We start from the raw sequence: 26,984 nt of genomic DNA on the forward strand, positions 1-26,984 counted from the left end.
CAAAGACAGGAATCACCAGAATCCAGAGGCTGCCAGGAAGGCCCTCCAAGCTGGTCAGTCTGGACTCACTCGAGTTCTGTCCCGCGAGTGGGCCCATCCATCCTGTGCTCGGGACGCGGTAGGAGCTCTTCCACTGGGAGCGGCCAGGCCGGTGGAGCTGACGTCCCGCTTCGCTGGCTCAGGGGGCCATTCCCACGGTGGCCACAGGGACGAGGGGTGCTGCGGGAGCCGTCCCTGCAGCAGGCTGGACCGTCGGCTGTGCTTAAACCCTGGGCCGGCTCAACAGAAGAACCAAACAGAAACGCCCCAGTCTGTTGGGAGGGTGCTTTCTGTGTGGGGTTTTTCTTGTCTTTTCCAAGGTGAAGCCACCCCAGTATTTCCTACTGTTACCGACAGATTCCTCAGGCACCTCACACAAGGGAAGTAGCCGCTGAGTCCGAGCTGGTCGGTGACGTCTCCTGGAGCACGTGTCCTGCTGGGTGGCGGGTGACCGAGGGACGGTTGTGGGCCGACTTCTCCAGACTCTTGAGCCGGCCTGTGTCTCAGGCAGCGGCTGGACACTCAGGAGGATCGGGCTCTGGATTCAGAAAGTGGCGGAATTTACTCATCGTGGGTGACCTGGGCTTCACCATGTGCCCGGGGAGAGGGCAGGAGGAGGAGGGCGAAGGACGACACTCACCGGCCACACGCCGTGTCCAGCGTGGATTTGGGGATGGAGACAAAGTCCGTACGCGTTTCTGTCCAGCGGAAGGTGGATTCCAACATGAGGGCTCATTTCTTCACGTGGACTTTCTTGTTCCCAGTCACGGGGGAGCCACGGAAGTGCCTCCAGTTGGGTACCCCAAACCCAGCAGGGACCAGTGACGCCCAGGGCACCCCGACGACCAAAATCTCAGAGATGCCATCCCCGAGTTCCCCAGCCTCACCAGGCTGGGCAGGGAGAAGATGGGGGGGGGGACAGAGAGCCCTAGAACTCCTGGGGTCTGTGGGCTGCAGCTCTAAAATGTGGATTCTGTACGTTCTGAACCCCAACTGGGGCTCCCCCAGCATATGCCGGTTTGGGGAACGGAGGTTTCCAACGGCCTCTCAGGGTTGGAGATCGAGCTCTGTGGCAGGAACACTCCGGTCTCACATCCTGCTGACACCCCATCATGGGGGTGGGTCACAGCCCCCCACCCACGCAGCCTGGGGGCCGAGCCGGGACCCTTCCCACCAGCGTCTGCATCCCCGTTTCTAGACAGAGGTTCGGCTCAGGGCAGAGCGTTAAAATGTGACATACACTCGTTTTTACACTTAAAATCTTCCCCAGTCCTATTTTTATGCAGCAGTCCCTCACATTTGATCTGAGCCCCAGTCGGGGCCTGCACGGCAGTGGGAAGGAAGGCCGCGGAAGCCAGGCTCGGCCACGGGAGGCGCGCGGGGCGGGCGCCGTGGAGCTCCCGGCCTTCCCAGCACGGCGCCCGTCTGCCCCACGGCAGCTCCCCCTCCCCACGCGCCTCCTGAGACGTGCTGTGGGGGTGGGTCCCACGCAGAAGACGCCAGAGCCTCAGCCCAGTGCTGAGCCCGTTCTGGGTGGAGCAGGGACCCCGCGAGCTCGGAGGCAGACCCCAGCCCTGGCCGCCGGCTGCCCTCCTTGCCTCCCTGCCCTCCCTTCCCTGCCTGTCAAGGGGGCAAAGGCCTGGTGGATTCTCAGCCGGGTGGGCCACCGGTCCCAAGGGTGGCTCTGCTCCAAGTCACGTTCGCTGGGACTCCACTGACATACGCTGATGGCGGCGATTATGCCCAAGTCTGGTGGCAACTCTGCCCCTCCCCGAAGAGTGTTGAGCCACAGCCCACCCTTCCTGGGTGGAAGAGGGCGGGGGAGTTAGGCAGATGCAGATCAAGCCACCCACCTGTCCCCACGGCCGGCGTCTAAAGGCCGGGGCGAGGCTGCGGCGAGAGGGAGCCCTCTGCGCTGCGGGAGCCGGGCTGGTCCGCGGGAAGCCGTGCGGCGGCTCCGCAAAGGAGCGAGAGGAGAGCTGCCTTACGACCCAGCCATCCCGCTGCTGTGCCCCGAAATACGAAAACAGTCATTCATGAAGATACGCGCAGCCCCACGTTCACTGCAGCGTTATTCGCGGTCACCGAGACGTGGAAACAACCCGGGCGCCACGGGGTGGATGTCTGGACACAGACGACAAGGGGCACGCACTAGGGAACCCTGAGCCGCCACTCGTGGCGCAATCGAGCTCGCGGATCTTGTGCTGAGCGAAGAAGCCAGATGGGAGAGAAAAACCCGAATGGCCTCACTCACGGGTGGGATGTGAACCCAGAAGCGACAAACTATGAAAGCACAAAGGCTCCGCAAAGAGGGGAGCGGAGGGCACGGGGGGGGGGTGAAAGGGGACAGGCGCACGTGACAGAGCCCAGGCTGCGGGTGGGGGCACGCAGGAGACAGGCCTCACGGCACCTCGTCCCTGAAGCTTATGAACCAATGCCACCCAGTTAGCTTAGAGTCCCCGGGCTGGGGGGTGACTCGGTCACCTACTCTCCTCCCTGCCTCCTCCCGAGGGTCTTACCCACATGTCACACCCATGCCCGGGTCGGGTGGGGAGAGGGACACTCGGCGGCCAGTTAGGGGACCGCCGCCCAGGGCCCGAGGCTGGCGGTCTTGCTCCACTTTCTCCTCGAGTCCCTCCAGAGGCTCTAGGAGCTCACACTCTCGGTGACAAGTCAGATTCAGAAAACCAACCGCTCCCCGCCCACCAGGAGGAAAGACCAAACCAGCAAAAACAAACAGACTGTTTAATTGTCATTGTCTTCCACCAGAGAACTGCTAAAAATATAAATATAAAATCTCTAGAAAACTCCCAGTACAGCTCTGCATCTCCTCCCCCCCCGACGGGGTGGCGATTGTTCTTTCACAGCCGGAGGGTTACAGGTGCGTCTCCTACACCTTGCACACGTGACAGGACCCCTTTCCACCAGGCAGGGGAGGTGCCGGCCCCCCCTCGGTTCTGGAAGCTCACAGGGTCCGTCAGGGTAAACCTGTGTCGAACAGGGGGGCAGGGGACAGGGAGAGATGGTGGCCCCAACTTCCTCACATGGACACAGAACCCGGTCCTTGCGTGGACAGGGCCACCGAGGCCCGGGCTCCCACTGAAGCTGCTGTGTGGGGTGGTGGCCCACCGCAGCCACAGGGCAGTCAGGCTGAAGATGGACATGGGAAGCGGGCGGGGCTTTGGGTGCAGCGGGCCTCAGCCTCGGTCCTCAGCAAGGTCACAAGCCCTTGATCCTGCCTCTGCCCACGTGCAACATCTGGGGCCAGGTTAGTCTTGCCCTGCCACCCCGCCCAGGCTGCAGTATTGCCCCTGATGGAGGATGGCAGGGTGGTCACCGGGAGGCCAGCTAGTGCCTGGAGCAAGACCCACAGCCCCTACCAGGCATCGAGCGCGAGTCTGAGAAACCCTGGGTCACCTGGTGGTGATCTGGGACAAGCCGGTCTGAGGGCAGGACCTGGATGAGCCTCGGTGTGGGGGGCAGGGTGCTCAGGGCAGCAGGGCCCACGACCTCTGCATCCAGGGCACAGCATCACCCGGCCAGAGCCAGCCTGGTCTCTGGGAAGCAGGATGTTCTCCCTCAGAGAAGCAAACCCAGCCCTGGCAGGGAGCCAGAGAAGCCAGGCGCGCCCCCCTACCCTGGCCCCGCTGTGTTCTGTGCAAAACCCCGAGCCTAGCTGTCCTGGGAGACACAGGCCTGACCAGTGAGCCCTGAGGACGAATGCCTGTCAGCGTGAGGTGTCATGTCCTAGTGATGCCCTTGGAGGAAGCAGGACCTAAAGCCACAGTTCCACTCACCTCACCAGGCCTGCGGTGCCTGGGGCAGGGACCACTGTGGGGAGAGGAAGGCAGGTTTCCCTGCTAGCTGGGGCCTAAGCCTTTCTTCTGGGGAAATGGAAGGAGGTGGCAAGTCACTGGGCTGTGGAGGTGAGAATGCTGGGAGGGCTCCCGGGTGGGTGGGTGCAAACGTTAAGATTTGGCAGAGCTGGCATGGGGAGGGGATCACAGGCTGGTGATGAGAGAGAGAGGAAGTGACCAAGTGCAAAGCCCAACAGTGAGCAGAAAAGGGGGCTGCAGGGGTCACAGGACGCCGAACCCGACTGGCTGCCCCAGCCTTCTCCCAGGAACCGGCCACCCTGCTCAAGGGGAGGGATGTTCTCTTCTTGCTGCAAAGGCCCCCTGGGTGAGGATCGCCCCCAGACAGGGCCGCCTGGCGACAGGAAGACAGCAGGACAGGACCCCTGGGGAAACAGGGACAGAGTGGTTACCTGAGGCCAGGACCCAGGTAGGGTGGGGTAGGTCAGCCCCTTATGAAGCTCCCAAAGGCAGGAGTGAGGGACCCTGTGGCACCAGGACCAGGAAGGGAGGTGGAGGCCCCAAGGGAGGGCCCAGCCAGTGGCAATTTCAGCACCAGAGCAAACAGCTGCCATTGAGTAATTTGCCCCACTGTGTCCCAAAGGAGTGTCCCAACCTCTCAGTCTGCACCAGGGCCACGTACACCCCGAGCTCGGACCCTAGAACCCGCCACTTCAAGCAGAGGGTGGGAGAGCTGCCATGGACCAGCGCCTGGTCTGCTCTGAGCTCTCTGGGGACCAGTGCCCCCAATGCCAAGCTGCTGGGCTCACCAAACAAGCTCAGAGTGGGGTGCTTTCTCACACAGCAAGCCTGAGCGGAGTTGGTGACAGCATCTCCCAGCCCCCTGGGATGGCTCTGTGCTGAGCGCCCACTGAGCTCTCCACCCAGCAGGCAGCAGGCGGGAGACACTTGGAAAACCCAGCCCCACGCTGCCTCGGGGTCTCAGGCCTGGTAAGCACATCCACAGGGACAGAGGCAAGATAACCACCAGGGGCCTGCACTGTCTTGGGACCAAGAGTGACCAGGCTGGGCTGCAGTCAGAGTGCCGGCTTCTGGGTCTGGGCCCATCATCCAGCCAAACCCATCATTCCTGATCCAGCCCGGTTCCTGAGGCAGCAGGAGAGCAGGACGTGGGGGGCCCAGAGCAGACATGTGTGGGACAGACAGGGAATATTCCCCTGAACCTTCAACCCTTGGCCGGGAGCTCTGTGTCCAGGGCTTCAGCCAGCGGCAGAGGGGCCCACAGGAAGTGAAGTCAGGGATGGCCCAGTTCTCTGCCCTTTTCCTAGGACGGCGGCTCTGGCCCTGCCCCAGCCTGGGGGGCTCTGTTGGGGCCTGTGCACAAGGGGGACGTGGTGTGGGGGGCGTGGAGTTGGGGATGAGGGTGGAAGAGAGCACAGGGATGCTTGGCAGGAGGAGCAAGGGGCTCTACTCAAAAGACAGAAGGTCAGGGTGTGGCCCCTCGCTGTCCAGGCTGCAGGTCCGCACCCCAGGCTGGGGGCTGCTATCCTGCAGCGACTCTGCCAGGTGGATGGGGCTCAGGCTGAGCTGGAGGCCACTCCTCTCGATGGGGCTGGTTGGGGAGGCCCCCCTGCACTCGGCCGCCTTCAGCCTGGCCTCATCTTGGCCATCCTGGTGGAGCAGGTCCGGTACAGACAGGGAGACCTCGCCGTTGGGCAGGGCCCTCTGCATTGGGGCCTCTGGCTGTGAAGTGTCCTCGGGGCCAGGCTGGGCCTGGGGAGGGGAGTCCTGGGGCTGCCTGGGGGACAGCTCCACCCCGTACTCCAGACTACTTAGGACCGGCTGTGACGAGATCAGCATGTCCTGTGTGGTCTTCAGGGCCCGGGGGGTTCGCTTCCGGGTTATGGGTGGTGGAGGGTCCAGCCGAGGGAAGGCTTCTGGCAGGGCTGACCTGCAGGGGTGACAGTTGACATGCAGGCTTGACGATGGCCACCCATCCCTGCCGTGTGCTCTCCCCCCAGCTGCATGCTGCACCCCAACCTCGCCCAGCTCTCACTCCCCCTGCAGCGTGGGTCTCAGTGGCTCGAGCACAGTGGCTTTGGCTCACTGGGAGGTCAGAGTGGCACAGCGAGCTACGACACATGCTACAGGGATGCTGGGGCAGGAGGGAGGTGACTCACCTGTCATCCTTGCCATCGGCCACACCGGCCAGCTGGGCCTCCGCTGTCCTGTTGACCTCCATGGCTCCCACACCACCCAGGCTGCAGGGCTCCCTCCTCCGCAGGAAGTCATGCACCTTGGCCCCCATGGCTTTCCCCAGGTTCCGGAGGTGCTGGCTGCTGCCCACCCAGAGGCCTGGCCCGCCAGGCTCCACAGACCCTGGGGCCATGGCCACGGAGGGGGCTCCTGGCCGGGACAAGTGGGGCACAGAGCGGCTGGACTGCAGCTTTGGCGTGAGGGATGCGTTCATATTCTCAAACATGCTGTGGTCCACTATGAACAGAGACAGAACTGAGTGAGTGGGGAGGGCTGTGGACCACAGGGTCTGCATGTCCCTCCCTACACCAGGCCCAGGACGTGTCACTGCATGAAGATCCAGAAACATACAAAAAAGAGCCAGCAAGACACCTGAACCTCCCATCTGGGTTTCTGGAGGGAACATGGGACCCAAAAGCCTGGTCTGCTGCTAGAGTGAGTCGGTCACAGGCTGCGGCCAGAGGCTGACCCACCCCAGTCCGCCCCCGGGCTCACACTGTCCCCGTACCGTGGGCCACAGGCGCCTTGGAGAAAATAAAAATGAGGGTGAACCAACGAGATGGGTGAGCTTGTTGCTGCAGCTCAGAGCTGCCTACCTCGGCTGGGCCTCTGGGGGCAGGGCAGCAGGGGCGAGGCCTGTGCTAGGCACCTCCCGCTGGAGCCTGGTAGGCAGCAGTTTCCCAGGGAAGACAGTGGGACAGTGGGCTGGCCCCGCGGAGGTGCCCGTGAAGCACCAGCTCAGCTAACCCTGAGCTGGGTCGAGTGACGAGCTGCCAGGCCCGAGGCCGCAGGGCCTGTTGCTACTGAGGTGGAACCAAAACTCCGGTTTTCTCGTTCAAAGCTTTGCCAGCCATGGCTCACATCAGCTGCCTAAACCTGCCTGGTGGACGGTCCCTCCCTCAGGGGCCTCTCTTTAGCTGGAATGATCCACTCAAAGGGCTGGGTGCAGACCCACTGGGTGTAAACACCTGCAGGGCAGGGACTACACCTCATTCATCTCCGTACCCTCAACAGTGGGCCTGGGTCTCACACACAGTAGGTGCTCAATAAATATCTTGAGTTGAATTCTGAACCCATTTTGCAGATGAAGAAGTGTGGAGGCCAAGCTCAAGGGCTCTATGCCATGCTGCCCACACTCGCATAGGGCATCTTTGGACCCTGGAAACCCAGCTCACTCCTCCAGGCAGCCAGACCCACCTGGGCCTTGGAAGGAGCATGGGTTTCAGTCCTGACAGCTTCCCCAGGCTTGCCAACCTGGGGAAGGAGAGGCTGTGTTTGTCCCAGGCTCCTGTCCTGATCAGCACCCCCGCTCCGTGCCTGTCCTCTCGGGGCCTCCTAAGCGGGGCTGGGGGCAGGGAGCTCTCTCTCTTTGCCGACCTTTGCATGAAGTAGCTCTCTGCCCTGTGCAGCTGAGTCCTGGGTCCAGGGAACACACTGGGCAGAGAAATCCCTTCTGAGCCAAGGACCTAGGTGAGCCATATTCTAAGGGTCTTTGGGTAGGAGGAGGCGGCTGTTGGAAGAGGCCTGGAGACCTCCCCCTGTGATGGGCCCACAGTCCCGACCTCTGAAACTGCCCCTGACCCTGTGCAGGGACAGCACCCCTGGGGGGACATGTGGGGTCTTGATGAGGGTGTCCCTGGGGCATGAGCATAGAGCTGGTGCTGGTGGGGTTTGGGCTGGAGACCTGCCCACCAGCTCACCCTAAACAGAGTCATCACCTCCCGACCCTACTCAAGGAGGGCGGCTTGTATTCTCTTTTGCATAATTTGCCTATCACATTCCACATCCTTGTAAATATTCTGTAACCACGAAATCTGCAAACTAGCAGAGAAGCCCTGGGAAACCAAGGCATTTAACTGTTTCCCCCCAAAGCAGGAGGTGTTTGGACCACAGTGCTGGAGGGGGCAAACCCCCGCCCCTGGCTCAGAAGTTTCCATGCTGTTCCCTCACTGAGTTTTCAGAGCAGTCAGTCATTTCTAAAAGCACCTGTCAAATTGTGAGCCCCTGAGTAACTGTTTCAAAAACATTTCTCATGAACATAAGTAACCTTGGATCAGGCAGCACTGGCTACCCTCCAGAACATACATGCTGCATTCTCCAGGAACTTAAAGGCAGCCCTGCACGCCCTCTTCTCAAGTCCACGTGTCTCTACAATAAAACATCAAGCTCCACAAGGGGACGCAGCACCTCGTGTGATCTGTGTTTTCTGTAGCGCTCAGCATTAGGGCCTTGCACGACAGGAGGCATTTAGGAAATTTGTTTAACTGAGTTAAATTTCTATATGGATACTTAAAAACTGGCTGCATTTTGGGCTGAGAAACTTGTAAAGAAACTGTTTCCGAGCCTTTTTCAATTTATGAAGGCCGCCCAGCCATCCCCCTGCCCCCCCCCCCACTGGCCTGAAGGGGCTCCTGGGGTCAGGCTGGGCTCTGCCTGGGGATCCCTCACCCCCACCTCCAAGGGACAAGCAATGTGCCCCTTTCCTGTGGGTGGCACTAATGGCCCCACACTCTGCCCCCCCCCCCATCCTCAGGACCAGAGGCTTGGTGGTTCAGAAAAAAATAGTGAGGGGGACGCCATGGCCCTCCCAACACCCTCTCAACATGCACATCAGATATGGGGACATAAGTCATTTATAAGAAAGATGGTATAAGAAAGATGGTATCTTACCTGTGAGACCAAGAAAGGGGCTCGGAAAGCAGGTGGGGAGCAAACAAGAGAGAGACACAGTTTATGCCATGACGGACCACCTGAACCACCAGCAGCGACACCGCGAGGACCATGTAAGTGAAACAGAGACCCTGCAGCTACCACAGGCCCCAGGTAGCCAGGTCCCCATTAACTTCAACTAAATAAAGCAGAGACGCATTGAACAACCTACAAGAGGCACTGGGTCAGCTCCTACGGTTCCTTCACACCGAGCGTCAGAGCTCCCAGCTCGCAGTGGCAGATGCCCTGGGCTGGGCAGGATCAACCACCACGTCCTCAGGATCTGTGTGCATCACTCATTACCGGGCCATCTCTTTTCCACACACAAATCACTAGATTCCAGACCAGGAAGATGGTCGTCCATACCAACTGTCTGAATTAACACGGCTGAGGGAAAGCAAGGGGACAGAGGGGTTTGCCCAGCACCACCGGGGGACTAAGGGTGGAGTGGGGATCATAGTTCAGACACGCTGACTCCCTGACCCAGGTGCTCACTGTCCTGTAGGCGGTCAGGTCCTGAGCACGAACACAGACAGGACAGCTTGGCTCACCCAGAGGCTCACCCACCCCCACCCCCACGGCTACTCCGAGTGGGCAAGCACCCACGGCACAAACGTGTCCCCTTTAAGATCTAAAATGTGGTATCCACTGAGCCAACACCTGTCACAGGTGCCTAGGATGGGGCACGTCCAGCTTACCTTCAAGGGGCCCCATCCCCTCACACCCCTCCACACGCCCCTCGCGGGCCAGGCTGTTATGTCTCCCAACAGGCTGCTCACAATGAGCAAAGCATGGAGCAAGCCAGGCGTTTGCCAAAAACCGACAGTACCAACCACTTAAATCGCCCTTGGTCCCCATTCCCAGGAGATGGCACTGGGATGCAGGCATAAAGGGACTTTATGTGGGCAACCGGCCTTCCGACAGCTCAGGAGAAAACACAGGCTGCGCACAGGCGAGAGGGAGGGAGCTGGCGTGAAAACGGGGAAGGGGGCAGGAGGGAAATCTGCACACAGGGCCGACCCATGTTCTTCGTAGTAATTTTATTTTTGTAACTTTTTATAAGTTTAGAATTATTTCCAAAGAACATGGGGAAAATATACCCCAAAACAAACAAACAAAAACCCATCACCAGAAACTAAAACAAACAGCAGAAGCACCGGTGGCACAGGTCAGGCAGAGGTCAGACGGGTGGAGGAGGAGAGCGGGGAGGTTTTTCAGAGGACAGAGGTTCTCAGAGCTGGGTGACAGTGACAACACACACGTGGCGGGAAAGAGCAGAGTGGCCCACAGACAGCCCCCGCCAAGGTTCTGTCTCCCTCGCCCTGGGGACCCTCCTTCAAGGAGGCCACAAGAAGCGACATGTCGGAGCGTCTCTAGAAAAGTCAGTCTTTCCTGCAACAGACTCTGAAGGTGGCCCTGCGGGTGGGCAGGTGGAATCCGGGGGCCTGCTTGTGATGTCACCTGTGCTCAGAATGCTTATCGTCAGGACAACCCAGGGCCTCCTGGGAGCAGGCGTGTGACCCGCGTGCCCAAATCTGTCCAAACATGGAGAGCTTCTCGCTCCTCAGCATTTCGGGACCACGAGTCTCGTCTTCGGCCCTGAGCACGTTTCCTGACCTCATGTCTTCACGAGGCCCCAGCTTGCCAGGTAAGCTCTGCCCAAGGGCCACAGAAATGGGGGGGAGGGGGTCTGAAGCTTTTTTCCCCTCTTTATTTTAAAAATTTATCTTTACTAGTGGAAGTATTACAGATGCCCCCCCACCCCCCAGCTTGAAACTTTTAATGGAGGACTTGTTAGATCATGTTACAGGCCCTGCACACACTCTCCCCAACACCTGGGACACTACTGAGTGCAGACTGAGCAGGGCCACTGCCCTGGAACTGGAGACAGGTCAGCTTCTTATCCAAGTGTCAGCAGCCATCCAGGGTGTGACAGGCAGCTAGGGTCCCCTGTACACTCTCTGCTGTGGGTGGGAGATCAGAGAAACCGGCTCCTTGTCCTCCAAGGGACCACACTGGGCTGTGACCAGACCCTCTTGGGGGCAGGAGAAGCCACTGTTTTACTCCAGCTTTGTGTAAAGCACAGAGGGGAAGCCTGGAGGTATGTCTTGGGTGGGGGCGAGGAAGAGTACTCCCAAACTCGCCCAGCTCCCCAGAAGGTTTCCTCTGCCCCCCAGACATTGCCAAGACCGCATTCCCCACGGAGGCCTCCAACCCAGCGCAGGCCCCACCGCCCCAGCACCCAAGAAGCGCCCTCCGGCAAGGGGTGGTGCTCTCGCCAGGTGAGCCCTCTGGGACTGGGATGCTCCCCTGGGACAGGTGCCCAGCTATGCCTTCTCCCTGCAGGCTCCTCTCTGGTCCTCCCTTGCAGAGCCCTGCAAGCTGTACAGGCCTCCAGCTTCTCCTCTCCCAATTCCCAGGATGGTGGGGACCAGCTTCTGCCTAGGGGGCTGTGGCAGGGATGGTGGAGTGGGAATCATGGCCACATTCCTGGTGGCGGAATGGGGACATCGGAGGCAGAGGTCTGGCTGCTGGCTGCACCTGGCAGATGCCAGGGTGTGGGGACTGGGAGGAGTCTCTACCCAGGGATCACACTGCCCTTTGTAGCAAGAGAAAGGGGAGGCGAGGCTGCAGAAGGTGCCCTGGACCACCGCCTGACTGCTGCCCGCAGACTCCGGCCTCTGCCCTGTGGGTGCCCAGGCTCAGACCGGCCTTTCCTTTGCAGACTGCATGCTGGGGGACCCCCAGAACGGGGAGCAGCCAAGGCGCAGCTGCACCATCTACCGGCCGTGGTTCTCCCCTTACAGCTACTTCGTGTGTGTGGACAAGGAAAGCTACCTGGAGGCCCACGGCTTTCCAGAGCTGCCCCGGGACGAGGGCCGGGGGGACAGCTGCCTCCCCGAGGACGCGGCCGACAGCTTGCGCTCGTCCTCCTCCTCCCCCGACAACACCAGCCCCCGAGAGGCCACCAAGAAGCCCAGGCACGGGGATGCCACGGACCACATCACGTCCCAGGACATCCTGAGGGCCTCCCGGTGGCTCCCAGCGCAGCAGAACGGCTTCAAGTGTGCAGCCTGCTGCCGCATGTACCCCACCCTGTGCTCCCTCAAGAGCCACATCAGGTGCGGTTTCAGGGAGGGCTTCAGCTGCCGGGTCTTCTACCGCAAGCTCAAGGCCCTCTGGGCCCGGCCTGCAGACAGGCTGTCCTTGGGCGGCGGCCAGGCCCGCAAGTAGCCAGGCCAGCAGGGGCAGAGCCTGGTCATGTCTCCAGGGAGAGGCCAATAAACCCGTTACCACAGCTCTGTCAAGTCTGAAGTCACCCGGCACCACCTGCTGTGTCCTTCCAGTCCCTGTCCCTGTCCCTGTCCCAGCCCATTCAGCTACCAGTTGCCTAGCAACCTCGGCCCACATCCCGGAAGGCCTGCCCTCCCACTCTCTCGCCTCTCTCTCACACCTGAAGTTTGGGGAGAAATACTAAGATGGTAGTTCTCAGGGCAAGGTGCCTGGACCAGCACTGTCGGCCCCTGAGGACTATTTAGAGATGAGATTCTTAGGCCCCCAAGTGACCGTGATGCCACTTGGGTGTGATAACACCGCCCTCAGGCCTGGCTCCCTTGCTGGTCCCTCTGCAACCAGTCCTCACTGCCCCCTTCAGCACCCACAAATGAGGAAACCGGGTGGACGCCCTCCCCTGCTCTGTCCACCAACAGGACAGAACCTTGGCACAGTCTGGAAGCTCCTGGGACAATGGATCAGAGGGGTGGGACGGGACGGGTGATGTGCCCAACACTGTCCTCCACACAGAAACAGAGCAGATGGGCATCTTACGCGGCTGTGTGGAGTCCTGGCAACACGCGGTGGACACATGAAAACACTGCTTCCTGTTGCCAGGTGCTGCCCTGCAGAGCCCACCGCTTATTCCACTCTGAGCAGACTCCCTGCCCACTCTGACCGGAAGCATGGGTGGGCTCGGGGAGCAGGGGGGACAAAGGGCGGAGTGCTCAATTGTCTCACTTTCAGGCCTCCTTGCCTCTCATTTCATGTCCCGGACAACACCGTGGGGAGGAGGCCACCCTTCCTTCCAGGTCACAGGGAGCCTTCCCAAAGCCCCATCGTCTGCTCCTGCCTATCCCTCTCCTGATGTCACCATCACAGTCCCCTCCTGAGAGGCTGAGTCCACATTCCTCCTTGTCCCAGACCCGCAACCCATCCCTGCTCCTCTCCCCACCCTCCACCCACCCACCCAGCACCCAGAATCCCCTTCACCTGCAGACTGCAGCAGAGTCCTGGCCTGTCCACTCTGAGGCGGGTGGTCCCCAGACAGCCTGACCTCACCATGGACCTGCTCCTCAGGGAGCAGATGAGTTACTCTGTGCTCACTCCACCCTCTGGTTCTCCAGGTGGAAAAGCCACCTGAGACCCTGCAGACATCTCTGTATACATGTTACTATCATATGTCCCCTTGACAGGGCTCTGGAGGGGATACCGTGAGGGTGGGAGCAGGGAGGTACTCATGGCCTCACCACGGTCTGTGGGAACCAGGAGAAAAGTCATTTTCATATCTGCTCTTGCACCCTCTGCCAGCCTGCGACCCCTCCTCCAGGGCGTCTGTGTCACAGACACAGAGCTCATTAGAGAAGAGGGAAGCTATCGCCTAGGGTGCGAGCCCAAGGGCCACCGCACCTGCCAACCGCTGTCTGTCCAGTGTTTCACCCTTAGGACAAGGTGCTTCCTGCATGTCACAATAATGTCACTGTGACCTGTGACTTTCTCGGCACCATCCTCAGTGACAGCAGAAAGTGCGCCCAGCACGCAGCACTGGACTGACCAGCGGCGCACCTCCCCCCACCCCCACTGGCCCTGGGCTGTCCACTCTGCGGGAGCTTCAGAATGAAATCTCATCCACTCCTTGTATCAACTCCACGTGGTACCTTTTATCCGCACTTCACAGGCTGCTCAGCCAGGCAAGGGCATGTGAGCTGGGCTACCTGCAGGCCTGGGCCCCACAAAGACCCAGGCTCGACCAGCTATCTGCCCTCCAAATGGCTGGAAGTCCTGACCAAAGACTCAGTTTCTCCTACCCACTAACATGCTGCCCTCGCCAGCACCTGCGCTTCATTCCCCTCCTTCCACTGAGCCCAGGCCGTGGCACCACAGGCCTCCCTCCTGACACTGAGCCCACGGCCATGGCACCAGTCCTCTGACCTGTGGGAGCAGCCAGCTTGGCCTCGGAGCAGACTTTCTAGGATGGACTCACTCAGAATCTGACCAACCTCACATGAGATATCCAGTCAGGGACTCAGTGGGCTTCTGTGACTTGGTGATCTTAGTTTTAGCTCCAAATAGCAATGACATCATGCATTTCCAAGCACTCAAACTGGCTGCTTCCGCCATAACCCAGGCTGACTGGAGTCAGAGGAGCCATGCTGACAGGTGTCTCACCCTGGGCACGGCTGACACCGTGTCCCCGGCTCCACCCACTACCTGCCAACACTCCTCCCTCACTGTGATCCGTGACTTTCTCAGCACCATCCTCCGTGATGACAGAAAGTGTGCCCAGCAGAAACATTCCCGGCAGGGACACGTGTCCCCTGGGGAAGAGCCGTCCCTGGGTGAGATCCAGGCCGGTTATATAAACACGACCTTGGAGTCAGACATGAATCCATCTTCACACCATGGCCCGGGAACGCGTCACAGGGCTGAGGCTGCCTCTGAAATGGTGACAGCGAGAAGGAGGAGCAGCAGCGGAAGCAGAGGAAGCAAGAGAAGACGACAGAAGAGCGTTTAGAAATAAAGGTTTATTAGCAAAAGCCGCCAGACAAGGACAGCCTCCGGAGTAAGTGCACTTACAGGAACAGAAGCGTTTCCCCGAGAGCCTGTGCCACCGCCCTACCCACACAATGCAGGAGGCAGGGGGCAGAGCGTGGGCGAGAGGACAGACCCCATACAGGAGCAGTGGGAGCAGCAGGAGGCAAGGAGCTGTGCAGAGGGCCTTGCAGGGAGGAGTTGTCCATCTGTCTGTACTGCAGGCCCCAGGGGGCTGGGCACCAACAAGGCTGGTGCCTGGCATCCACTTGTCCTCCACACGGGTGGAGCAGGAAGATGGAGGGCAGGGCAGGGCTCGGAGGAAGAGGCAGGGCAGGAGGAGGGCAGGTGACAGGCCCTAGATCTGTCCTGAGTCCCAGCTCCACCCCAGTAGGTGCTGGTCTGGTCACCTTGGGGAAAGGCCAGGACCAGGCAGGGGTCAGGAGCCCAGGGGTACTTGAGGGCAAGGTGCTGATGGGTCAGGCCAGCAGCACAGGGAACAGTGTCCCCAATGCTCTCACCCTCGTCCACCCCTCCTCCATCCGTTCACAAGTTTGTCAGGACCCTCTTTCAAACTGTCCCCCTCCTCCCACATCCTATCCAACATCCGCCATGTCACCCCCAACCCAGTGGCCTCAGAGCCCAACCTTCTGCTTTCCAAACTCTCAGCTCTGACGACCTGAGGGGGCCCACTCCAGGAGCCCTTGGGGGGCTGCCATCTTGGCCAAGCCTGAATCCTGACCTCCGTCCCTCAGGTTCCTGGGCCTCACATTCCTGCTTCTTCCTGCCTTGAGTGTCTGCACACACCTCCAATGGGTAATCAGAAAATAAAACAGACAGAGCCACCCTCTCTGACAGGGTGCACATGAGGAAAAGAACACACACCTCCCAGTGACCCACAAGCCGACACCCGCCCGTTCCCTCACATGCAGGCACACAGGGCACGCCGCCCTATCCCTGCCCAGGGCACTGTAGGCCGACAGAGCTACATCGGCTCCTCTCCCCTGGGCCGTCCAGCTAAGAAACGGGGGGGCTCAGAATCTCCATTCTCACCAACCGACCCCTGAATAGCATCACACAAAAGAGCCTGTCCTTGCTGCCCAGTCACCTGTGGTATTGAGTGGGCAAGGCTAAGACGGCCAGGTAAGAGGACTGCCCAGGTGTGCTCAAGGCATGGCCCACAGAGATGTGGCAGGGGTACGTGGCTGTGGTCCCTGACGAGTGGCAGAGATTCTGAACTGTGGACATGAGCAGTGTCAGCTACCAGCCCGTGTTGGTTTTTTTGAAGTAAGAACCAATCACTACTGCCTAGTGGAGGAGATTGGTTGAGAGGTGGTGGATGGGGGGTTGGGGGCTCAGTGGGGACAGCCAAGGGGGACACAGAGGACAGGAGGACAGAGGACAGGGGGACACAGAAGACGGGGACAGCCTCCACCTATGTGGATGGCTGAGCTTGCAGGGAGGAGGTGGGCAGAAGAGCTGGACCTAAGTGATGTAGCAGCACAGAAGCTGTCCCCCCACAGCAAGGCCTGACCGATGTCACACGCAGTTTCCCAGAGAAGCACACTCAACGCTGGACACAGAGCGATGTCTGGGTGCAGGTTACCAAGAGTTGACCCACATCCACATTTAACTGAAGGACTGTCCTGCCTATTTTGATCCAGAGTGTTCAGCCACCACCATCTCTGCAGGGGTGGGGGGAGGACCTGTTCCCATGAGGTCAGAGGGTGAGGCAACTGGCAGCGTCCTGGGTATCCAGACACAAGGCCCCTGAGAAGGTACATGATTCCCTTCCCAGCTGGACCACACAGAGGGGGAGCACAAGGGGCTGCAGGCATCACAGACACAGCAAGGAGCCTGCGGGTCCTCGACCCTGTCCCAAAGCCGTGGGCTCTGCAAGGTCTGCCCCTCCCCATGGTCACTGAGGGAGAGAGGAGCTGATCCCCTCTAGGAATCCAATGTCCTCCCCTTCACCCTCCGAAGCGAAATCCTAATCCTTCCCTGAAACCAAAAATGCCCAGCCGCACAGCACAGCACAACGGCTGCCCGGGCCCCTGCCCCGTAAGGTCCCGCTGCGGGCCCTACACGGCGATCTCGTCGTCCAGGCCGTCGCCCAACTCCTGGCGCTGCCGCACATGCAGCAGGCGCGGCAGCTCCTCCTCGCTCTCGTCCGTGGTGGACTCGTACTCAGAGGCGATGCCCGACTCCCGGAACTTGAGGAGCTCCAGGCCACCCAGCATCGGCTGGCCCCGCGCCCCGGGGAAGCGGAAACACTCCAGCTTCACCAAGCAGTCGCGCCTACCTAAGGGGCTGCCCGTGGGCAGGGCCAGGTCGGCCAGGCCAGCGCCCAGGGGCGGCGAGGGCAGGTCCTCCGGCTTGGGGGTCGTAGGGTCGCTGAGCACAGGCAGGGCTCCAGATCGGAAGGTAATCTCCAGCAAGCTGTCCTGGGATCCCACTGCGGGACACAAGGGGGAGAGGGGCGTCAGCATGCAGTGGGGAGGCCGCCCTCTGCGCTGCCCCTGACCGGCTGAGCTGGCCTCTTAGCTCTCAGTCCTTCCCACCCAGGCGCCCAATGCCAGGTTGGAGGGCCCAACGCCAGGTTGGAGGGAAGAGCTCTGGGAATGCCATTCAGGCAGGGCGAGAGGGCCACCTCGGGGGCAGGCCAGCAGGCTGTGTGGTAGGAGGAGCTAAAGGCCAAGGGCTCTCAAGGTCATGTAGTGACCTTCAGTGTGACCTTGGGATCAGCATTAATCACCACAAGGAGGGCTTAAGGGATGAAACTAAAAAACCAGAGAGGCTTCTAGGGGGTGACATGCAGTGGGTCCCCATCCAGGGCTCTGGGCTGTAAAAACAGCCCCAGCCATGCCAGGCTTCCTGATGTCCAATCCCGGGGGCTGGGCCTGGGAACAGTCTTAAAGCAGCTATGGGGTAGTTTGGGGGAAGTACTGCTGTCACAGGAAAAGCGGTCATTTTGCCATTAGGCCTGGATTTGAATCCTGGCTCCACACCTTCTCACCCTTAATCTGTCTGAGCCGGTTCCTCGGCTCTGAACTGGACACACAGGGAGCAGGCAGACAGCCCCGGGAGGCTCAGGAGGGCAGCGTGGAGACACACCTCTCAGTCTAGCCCAGGGCCAGCTGGGCAGAGGCCAGCATCAGGCACCGGCTGCCACTCAGCAGCACAGCGCCGGCCAGCTGTGCCTCTCCCGGACGCGTGCTGAGATGCCCCAGCACGAGCTGCTGTCTGCGAGTGAAGGCACAGGGCAGGCAGAGTAGGCCACACCCAGCCAGGCCCGTCCAAGGGGCCCACCAGAGCGTGATGAGAAAAACCTCGGGGGTGGTAAGCCGAGCCCTGGCAGGGAGATGGGGGAACCCGTGAGGATGACTTTCAAGGTCAGTCTGGGCACTGAACTAGGAGGCTGCTCGCTCCCACCTGGCCCCACTGCTTGAAGGTCCACCAGTGTGTGGATGCACGAGAAGCTGCCTTGGGTTTCTGCTGGAATAGCAAGCAGGTCAGCACCACCAAGAACTTTCAGGAAAGAACATGTGGTGTCTGGAGCACCCTTTCCCCAGCTATGAGGTGTGGGGTAGGCGGGGCCTGGCTTACTGGCGTTCTGTCCTGACAGCTTCAGCTCCAGCTCCTGCACCTGCCTGACCAGCAGGGACACGTGCTGCAGGGCGTCCCTGTTCTGCAGCAGGAGCTGGTGCACTCGGGCCTGAGCCTCCAGCCGCGCCGCTGCCTCCGCCGCCAGCTGGTCCTTCAGCAAGTGAACCTGCAGGCAGGAGGCAGAGAGGAGAGGAGGCAGAGAGGAGAGGAGGCAGAGAGGAGAGGGCGAGATGTGAGTGCCAGAGAGTTTAGGGTGTGCGCAGGGACCAGACATGACTTCTACCTATGTTCAATCCTGGACAAAGCGGAACCTGGGCTTATAATTCAGATGGCACCAAGAACCAACTCCAGCTCAGAGTGGCCACACCCTTCCACCTTGCCCTTCCTCACACCCAAACGCACTGAGAAATCCGAAGCCCCATTGGCCCTTTCTAAACTGTGAGGTGGCCACAACCAAGCCTGTCTTCACATCTGCAGTGCCAGCTTTGTTCCGACTGTCCGTTCCTTTTTATTTCCATGGCCCCAGCACTGTGCCTCCTGCCTGCTGTGTCCCAGGTTGGCTCCTGGAGTGCTTGGGTGTGGGGCACACTCTAGGGGAGGACCCACTTTAAGAAACAGAGCCTCAGGCAGGAACGATGCTCACACAGGTGACCTTGTGCCTAGAAGGGCATTAAGGGGTCTCTGTGGAGGGTTCCAGAAGGTCCCTGAAGAGCGGGAGCTCATAAACTTGGTGCCTTAGACAAGGCAGCCTGTAGGGAAGGGATCTTCTTGCACCAAAACGATGGTATGCATAAAGACCAGTGTCTGGGGACAGGAATGGGAGTGGGAGGGGAAGGGGGGATGGGGAGTCAGAGGAGCTGCCTGACTCCTGCTCAGACCACAAAGCTGTGCATTTCTGAAGAGCAGTTTGTGCCAGAAAGACACACATTTTACCAGGAGTAAAAGGTGGTGCCCCCACCCTCCCCCACTCCCATGTGGCCAATCTGAGAGGGCCCACCAGCCAACCTACCCATCCCCAGGGCAGCACTCAGACTCTGGGGTGCAGCCACCTCCCTCCTGCCAGATTTCAACCTCACTTGCAGGTGACCTTAATTCTACGTGGAGACTCTAAGGAGATTAGCAGCCACTTTCCACTCCTGGCTCCCACAAGGGGCCTAACTGTCCCTGGGTGAGGAGGCCTAAGGTCTCTGAAACCTGCTGCCCCAAGGCCTCAGCTGCTGCCATGTAAACTGATGGAGACCCAGACGGCAAGGACAAGGACAGACAGCAGGGTGGAGCTGCTAAGGCTTTATCTCCCTTGGAAACTGAGGCACAGAGACATTCCACCTGAGAGTACCCAAGCCTGGGGTTCTGAGGAACAGGACACGTGCTGTAGGAAGCCCCAGAACTGCTCCAGGAGGGAAGGCGGCACCATTCACTGGCAAGTAACTTACTGCAATGGGGGCGTCACTGAAAGGGATCTATTGAGCAGACAGAATCCTCTAGTCTTGTCGGAACAAAACAGAAACATTGGGCAGAAACGTGGAACTCAACTTTCAGTGAACAGAGAGAATTCTGCACACTGCCTCTTATACCTGGGGGCCCCTGCACCTGTACCTGGACACCCCAGCACAACAAACCACTGGAGAGCCGGCCAGCAGGGGAGCCACGCATCTCACTCTGCACCTGCATGCGGCTCACTTCTCTCTGGATCTCACTTTCTCCATCCCTAGCCCAGAGGGCCTGGCCGGCAACTCCAGTGGTCTGACTCCACACTTGGCAGGTGGGTGGTCAGTGCCCAAACAAGGAGAGAGAGGCTTCCCTTGCAACTGACCGAGCTCAGTTGGAACCACAGTGATAAGCCTCTGCCCTGCCCGGTACACAGGATCAGGCTCCAGCCGCTGCAGCAGCGGCCAGCCCACGGGACACCCAGCCAGGCCAGTGGGCCTTGAAGCACCGAGGGAGCGGGACTTCCAGCCATGCAGACAGGGCTGCAGCTCTGGGAGCTCCGTCCCCAACCACCACCCTCCCTGCACGCAGATACTCACTCGCACCCAGCACGCTTTCCTTTCAGAATATTAAACCCCTTCACAGACGCGTCAGCTTCTCCTTTCTGGAGCCGCGTGGTTTCTGATGACAACTAATCCGGTCACAGACGGCCGGGTGGGCACCTGGAGTGCGGTCCAGCTCTGCGTCCGGCCCCAGCTCTGTGCTGCTCCAGAAATGCTGGCTCCCACCCTCGGCCCCTCCAGCGTCCAGACCACTGCCCGCTCACTCCACCTACTTGCCTGGACTCCAGCTCCTCCGCTGGAAGGGGGGGCAGGGCCAGGCTGAAGACATGGAGCACAGGCACATGGGAATGGCGTTGAGCCCCACCCTGGACACAGGGTGGAGGCAGGCGTCTCAGCATGCATAAGTGGGGGGTCTGGCACAGGCCCTGGGACTGGGAGCAGCCAGGGGGACAGAGGCTGACTGTAGGGCCTGGGGGCAGTGCGGAGCCATTTTAGCGCCATTTCTCTAGCTACAGCATAGGCGACCTTGAAGCCTCCAGAACAACCACTTGAATCAGATCGAGTGCAGGGCCTCAGGTGGGGAGGACTCTTTAGGCAGCAGTACTGAGTGGCACTAACGGTCTCCTCACAAGCTCGCCAGGAACCGGCAACTGGGAAGGCAGGCAGCCAACTCTACTGCAGGTAGCCAGCCAGGGCACAGAGCGACCTGGAGCTGGTGGGCCCAGCCCGTGGCCATGCGCCCTCGTTCACAGCCTTGCCCATCGGGTGCATCAAAAAGCAGGAGTTAGAGCAGCCAGGTGAGCCTCATGCTGGGTGGGGAAGGCAGGCAAAGGGGCTTGGTGTCCACTACGGACACACAGAGGTCTAACCTGGAAATGTGGACAGGCAAACACAGCCTTTGCCCGAGTACCTTTACAGCCAGGGCAGCCCTTTTGAACCAGCTTGGAACCAATTTAGGGAGTTGGGAATAGGCTGAGGTCTGAGACTGATCATGACCCCCGGGAGGTCTACGGCCATGGACAAGAGCAGAGCCTGACTGGCCTTGAGGGTAAAAGGGGCGTGTGTGTAAATAACACAACAATGTACCCCAGGGATGAACGTGTTTTCAAGAAACTTCTTTATCCCTAGATCTCGCCAGGAGCCACATGGAGGACTCGATGATCCCAGAGAGGACAGCATGTCCCCACCTGGAGTGAGGTCACAGTGCACCCTCCGTGGTGCTGGCACCACTGCTGTTCAATGACGAGAGACTCTGCAGTTTGGTGCCAACAGGGAGTGTCAGAGCAGAGAAAAGCTGTCTGGTGCAGACCCGGGCAGCTGGATCCCATCTGCTTCAAAGGCGTGGAGGATGCCAAGAGGCCCATCTACTAACCCACCCACGTGTCTTATGTAATAGATTTTATCCAAAGCCATGGATCCTAACAAAGACCTGGATGCAGTACTTCCCAGTGGAAGAGAGGGTGTGGAGAGACCTGTAGCAGGTGGGCCCAGGACCCAGTTGTCCGAGGGCAGGAGACAGGGACAAGGATACCTCTGCTGCTTTCCATGCAGCTAAGGAAGATGCCACTGGCGGGAGAACAGGGAGGGAGGAGCGTGCCAGGACACTGCCTGGTGACCTCGAGGTCCTGCCCAAAGCCGTCTCATCCACGTGGTGGTAACCTTTCAACCATGTCACTGCTGACTAAGAGTTCACAAGGGCAGTGCCAACTACCAAAAACAGACTCGAGTCACAGGCTACGGGTGCAGCCTGGACACAGCTGGACTGAGAGGCCCATGAGGGGCCACCAGCACCATGCCCTCCCCTTCCCGATCCCATCTCTGAGGAGGCAGCCAGGGCAGTGAGGTTTCATCTTGACGTTGGTAACCATAGGAAGTCACGGTTGGCTGTGTGTGAGGACAGCAACCCACCGCTGTGCAGGGGATGCGTCTGAAATGGCACCTTGTCAGTACCAGCAGTGACTGAGGCATCACGCACGTCCCTGGTAACACACACAGTGAATGCACATCACGCCCACTCTCCGATAGATAATAATTACTTGACAATTGACATGCTGAATGATTTGTGTTCCATGGGAACTTCTGGGAAGGGTAAGTGGTGGGCTGGCCAAGCCCAGGCTCTGAGCTGGCGTCAGCACCAAACCAGGGAGGCAAGTTCTCACCACAGCCGCGTTCGAACCAGCCATGGATTCTGTAACCTCAGAGAGCTGCATGTTCTCCAAATGTAGGAGCGGCACCCTCCTCTGTGCAGCCATCTGGGGCACCTGTCACCCAAGCCCCAGCACAGCCTCCTCCTTCCTGGCCAGGATTTCAGACGGCTGGCACCCAGTGAGGGTCTGTGTCATAAGGCCTCAGAATCCAAGCTGAGGCCGAGCCAGTTCTGGCTGGGCTGCTGAGGCTTCTTGCACACTGTCTGGGATATTTGTCCAATGAGGGCCGGAGAAGAGGAAGCAGAAGCCGTGGATCGTACGTGTCCCTTAGAGCACAGGAAGCCCTATGGTCAGTCTGGTCAGACAGAGGATCTGTCCTCACAGCCACAGCCCCACAGGACTCTCCCTACGGCCTCTGCTAACCCTCCTGACACTGTTGGACTCAGATCTCCAGAGTCGGCCTTAAAGAGCACAAATGATTGTGTCCCCACCACTCCCTGACTGCCCAGGATGAGGTGGACACGAGGCCCTCCCTCAGCAGAAGGAAGCAGGGGGCAGTAGGGGACTTGCTCGAACCAGCTGCCCCCAACAAGCCTCTAGGGCTCAAACAACTCTGCTCTCAAACCCCAGCCCACTCTTCTCGCTGTGGCTCAAACACTACAGTTGAGCTCCTGGGAGCCGAGTCCCACCATTGTAAACTCCGGACAAGTCAGGTGTCAGATCCCACCCAGGACACCTGGAGCGCTAATGAGGGCCTGGGAATCACATGGATGAGCACTGGCACAGGGGGAGTTCTCCACAAGGGCATTTGGCACAAATTCACACTAAGCTCCCTGAAGGCAGGTCTCGCAGTCACAGCCCCCTGACTGCAAAGCCACCTCCCTCCCTCCAGCAGGAGTGAGGCAGGAGAGGAGGGACCAGTGCACCTGCCCCCTCCATCAGTTCAGGTCACAACCAGCTGCATCCAGCCAAGCCAGCCAAGCCAGCCAAGCCCGGCTCAGCAAGACACGTGGGAAACCCACTGCCCTCGCACCCCACCGCCCCTGCCTGCACCCCCAGCCCAACAAGCAGGGGTCCAGCTGAGTGATCCCTAGGCTCCGACTTTAAACCTGTCCTGGTCCCTCACGGGGGGGCACATCCAGGCCCTGAGCACGGAGCTGGGAGGTGGGGAGGAGGCTGAGCAGGACCTGGGCCACGGCCACTTGCGTCTGCTGCTGCTGCTGCTGGAGGAGCTGGTGCAGGAGCTGCAGCTGGTGCTGCGAGGACAGCGGCGTCCCCATGCCCGGGGCCTGGGCGCAGGACGGGGGCAGCAGCATCCTGGGTGAGGCTGTGGGCACGGACTCCAGGGGCGGCACCTGGAGGGGCAGAGAACACCAGGCATGACCCCGGGGGAGGGCCACGTGGGGACCTTGCTCACTGATATACGGTGGCACCTATGGGGTCTGAGTATAACGCCTCACCTATAACCAAGGGCTCGGGCATGAGTCCTGGGTGGAAGTGTGGATGGGCCCAGGGAGCAGCTGGCGTGTTTGCCCAGGCTGGGACCGTAGCGGGAAACCCTGTTTGGACACCTCAGTACCAGCTCTGCAGTGATGGGACACGGACAGATGACATGTCCCCTCTCCTGCCCCCACCTCCAACTGTGTCACATGGCTGAGTTCCTTCAGCTTCCAGACACGGAGGGACCCACTTCTACACAACACAGCTCCCGCCACCCCAGTGTGGGAACGGACAGAGGCAGCGCCCCCTTCCTCTGCTGCATCCTCGGGTGGCCTCTGGAGGAGGCAGCTGTGCACGAGTCTGCTGCAGCCACCACCACTCACAGCAACAGCACCAGGGAAGGAAGTCTGGGCACTGACAAAGACAGAGGTCTGGGCAGATCCTCCCTGTGCCGTCTGTGGAAAGCACTTCTTGTCCCTTCCCTCCACCTCCCTCCTGGCAGATAGGCACTTCCAGTAAGACGTGTCTCTGAGCCTGAGATGTCAGCTGCAGGAGGTGTGGTTCCTGACTTCTGGTCCTTCAGAAAGGCAAGAGGAGGATACCGAGATGGAGGCCACTCGCAGGGACAAAGACCACCAAGAAAGCGGACAACTGGGGACGGAATGGCCCTCCAAACTAGAGAGGCTTCCACCTCTGATGAGCTGGCCCACCGACCGCCGCTGCACTGAGGTGGACCAGGGGCCATGACACCTGGCCTGGCTGGGATGGGGGGCAGGGGAACCTTTGTCAGAATTTGCCTTCTGGGTGTTTGTTTTGTCTCAGGGTAGATTTGGTATCGAGTTCATCATTTCTCGTATCAAGTTCATCATTTCTCGTCTGGGTTAGGTCAGGAGCCCTGGGGCACTGTTACCTCGCTGTGAGCTGTGAGGTTGACACCCGGGGTGGCCTTGTGGTGCCCAGCCTCCAGGGGCCGCCTCCTGCCTACCTTGGAGTCTGCATGGGAGCCACCGTCATTCCCCACGGCATCCAGGTCGGTCACTCCTCGGCTGAATTCCAGGCTCTCACTGCCGGGGAGAGGGACCTCTACTGCATCAATGTCCGTCTCCTCTGCGGCAGCCATAGAGGCCCTCTCGGCTCCAGTGAGCTGGCGACCTGCAGGGACAACAGAGAAGACAGGGAAGAGGACGGGACACCAAGGACAATCTCCCTCCTGACACATCAGTGTCACACCAGGGAGTGCCTCTGGCTTCCCAACATCTTCACTTACATTTCCAGGTAAGTCCATCAACTTTCTAACCCAGTAAGAAAGTCCAGGAACAAAGGCAGCTTTTCCTTGAGCCTGGACATAACATTTATGTTGACAGGGTGTGGGGACTGGGAAGAAGGGGTGACAGTCATCTCAACCTCATCTAGCTCAGGAGTGAAATCAGCCCGGGAGTGTGGAGTCTCCCCAGCCTTGCCTGGGGGGCTGTCAGGCCCCCAGGAGATGGACCAGAATAGGACAGAGATTCAAGGCCCTGCCACCCCAGAGCCTGACTCCAACCTTGCCCCAAGGATAGAGGCCAGGAAGGGGCAGGAGAGACGGTGAGGTACCTGAGTTCACTCGTTCACTTGGTCAGTACTTATTAGAGGTGACGGAAATCCTCAGCACAAGCTGCCCCCCATCTGACGGAAGAGCAGACACAAACCAGAGGCAGCAGGAGGCTGTGTCGCCCGTGAGACAGAAGAGGAGCATGTGGCCCAGGGGCAGAGGGCAAGTACACCTGTGGGGAGAGCCAGCTCAGCAAGTGAGGCCCATGGGCAGGGCCATGGCACAAAGGACACCCTGCAAATGGCCCTGTGGGGAGGGACCCAACTAAGAAAGGGTCGGGATTTTATCGTGAAGGATTGAAAGCAGGTGAGTAGTACCAAAAGATGCCCATTCTTTCAAACTTTGCAACGAAGAGGTGGTCAGCTCAGTCCAAAAGCACTTGAAATGGCCACTTTTTACTTCAAAATTGCAATAGTACTGCTTAATAGCACTTATTATGTTCCAGGCACTAATTTAGGGGTTTTACATTTATTAATTCACTTATCCTCATAACCAACCTAAGAAGCAAGCACTATTATTACCTCCATCTGACAGATAAAGAAACTGATGCACACAGCTGCTAAGGCTGGGGCTCAAAGCCGCCAGTCACTCAGCGCCTTGAATCCGGGTGCCATCTGCTTCCCACCCAGAGTCCCCCCACCCTGCTCCACCTTACCCACCGTCGGTGCTCTCTAAAATGACTGGGTTGATCAGTCATTTGTTTGCACCCCTACCCAGCTCAGAATGTGAGCCCCTCGCCAGCAGGAGCCTGTTCTTGTTCACAGTATCCCCAGAATCAAGCCTGGCTCATCAGGGAGGCTGGATTTGTCGAACGAAGGAAAGAAGGAACTGGAATAAGGAGAAACCAAGGATCAGGTGGTGGTGGTCTGATGAGGTGGGGGCACAGGTGTGGGGGGAGCAAGTGTAAGGGAGGAATAGATGTAGGGGAGAGGAACAGGTGTGGGGGCACAGGTGTGTGAGGAGAGGAACAGGTGCGGGGCACAGGTGTGTGAGGAGAGGAACAGGTCTGGGGGAAGCGCAGGTGCGTGAGGAGAGGAACAGGTGCGGGGCACAGGTGTGTGAGGAGAGGAACAGGTCTGGGGGAAGCGCAGGTGCGTGAGGAGAGGAACAGGTGTGGGGCACAGGTGTGTGAGGAGAGGAACAGGTCTGGGGGAAGCACAGGTGCGTGAGGAGAGGAACAGGTGCGGGGCACAGGTGTGTGAGGAGAGGAACAGGTGTGGGGGAAGCGCAGGTGCGTGAGGAGAGGAACAGGTGCGGGGCACAGGTGTGTGAGGAGAGGAACAGGTCTGGGGCACAGGTGTGTGAGGAGAGGAACAGGTCTGGGGCACAGGTGTATGAGGAGAGGAACAGGTCTGGGGCACAGATGTGTGAGGAGAGGAACAGGCCTGGGGCACAGATGTGTGAGGAGAGGAACAGGCCTGGGGCACAGATGTGTGAGGAGAGGAACAGGTCTGGGGCACAGATGTGTGAGGAGAGGAACAGGTCTGGGGCACAGGTGTGTGAGGAGAGGAACAGGTCTGGGGCACAGATGTGTGAGGAGAGGAACAGGTCTGGGGCACAGATGTGTGAGGAGAGGAACAGGTCT

At 59.7% G+C, this 26,984-nt stretch overlaps 2 protein-coding genes across 4 annotated transcripts in view; one reads left to right on the top strand and one right to left on the bottom strand.

Annotated features, from left to right (window-relative positions):
- Positions 1-2,766: 2,766 nt before the first annotated feature.
- LOC107535103 (carboxyl-terminal PDZ ligand of neuronal nitric oxide synthase protein-like) overlaps positions 2,767-26,984 on the bottom strand; it is a 122,721-nt gene continuing 98,503 nt past the window's right edge. For all 3 annotated transcript variants that reach the window (XM_087828321.1, XM_087828319.1, XM_016210435.2), the window contains 6 exons: positions 24,794-24,960; positions 23,556-23,723; positions 18,231-18,396; positions 16,927-17,079; positions 6,035-6,347; positions 2,767-5,805 (listed from right to left, as the gene is read on the bottom strand). In XM_087828321.1, the coding sequence (XP_087684447.1) occupies positions 5,322-5,805; positions 6,035-6,347; positions 16,927-17,079; positions 18,231-18,396; positions 23,556-23,723; positions 24,794-24,960 (1,451 nt within the window). In that variant the 3' untranslated portion in view covers positions 2,767-5,321. The remainder of the gene's footprint in view (positions 5,806-6,034; positions 6,348-16,926; positions 17,080-18,230; positions 18,397-23,555; positions 23,724-24,793; positions 24,961-26,984) is intronic.
- Positions 10,365-12,053, top strand: SPATA46 (spermatogenesis associated 46). The gene is made up of 3 exons (XM_016210438.2): positions 10,365-10,467; positions 10,997-11,101; positions 11,545-12,053. The coding sequence occupies exons 1-3, from the start codon at positions 10,365-10,367 to the stop codon at positions 12,051-12,053; spliced, it is 717 nt and encodes a 238-aa protein (XP_016065924.2).

Source organism: Miniopterus natalensis, chromosome 19 (assembly GCF_054644295.1).
Source record: "Miniopterus natalensis isolate mMinNat1 chromosome 19, mMinNat1.hap1, whole genome shotgun sequence".
Lineage (NCBI taxonomy): Eukaryota > Metazoa > Chordata > Mammalia > Chiroptera > Miniopteridae > Miniopterus > Miniopterus natalensis.

Coding starts and splice junctions, on each gene's coding strand:
- SPATA46 (XM_016210438.2), top strand. CDS start 10,365: ATGGAGAGCTTCTCGCTCCTCAGCATTTCGGGACCACGAGTCTCGTCT. Junction 10,468..10,996: donor ACGAGGCCCCAGCTTGCCAG/GTAAGCTCTGCC, acceptor TCTGCCCCCCAG/ACATTGCCAAGACCGCATTC. Junction 11,102..11,544: donor AGGGGTGGTGCTCTCGCCAG/GTGAGCCCTCTG, acceptor TTTCCTTTGCAG/ACTGCATGCTGGGGGACCCC.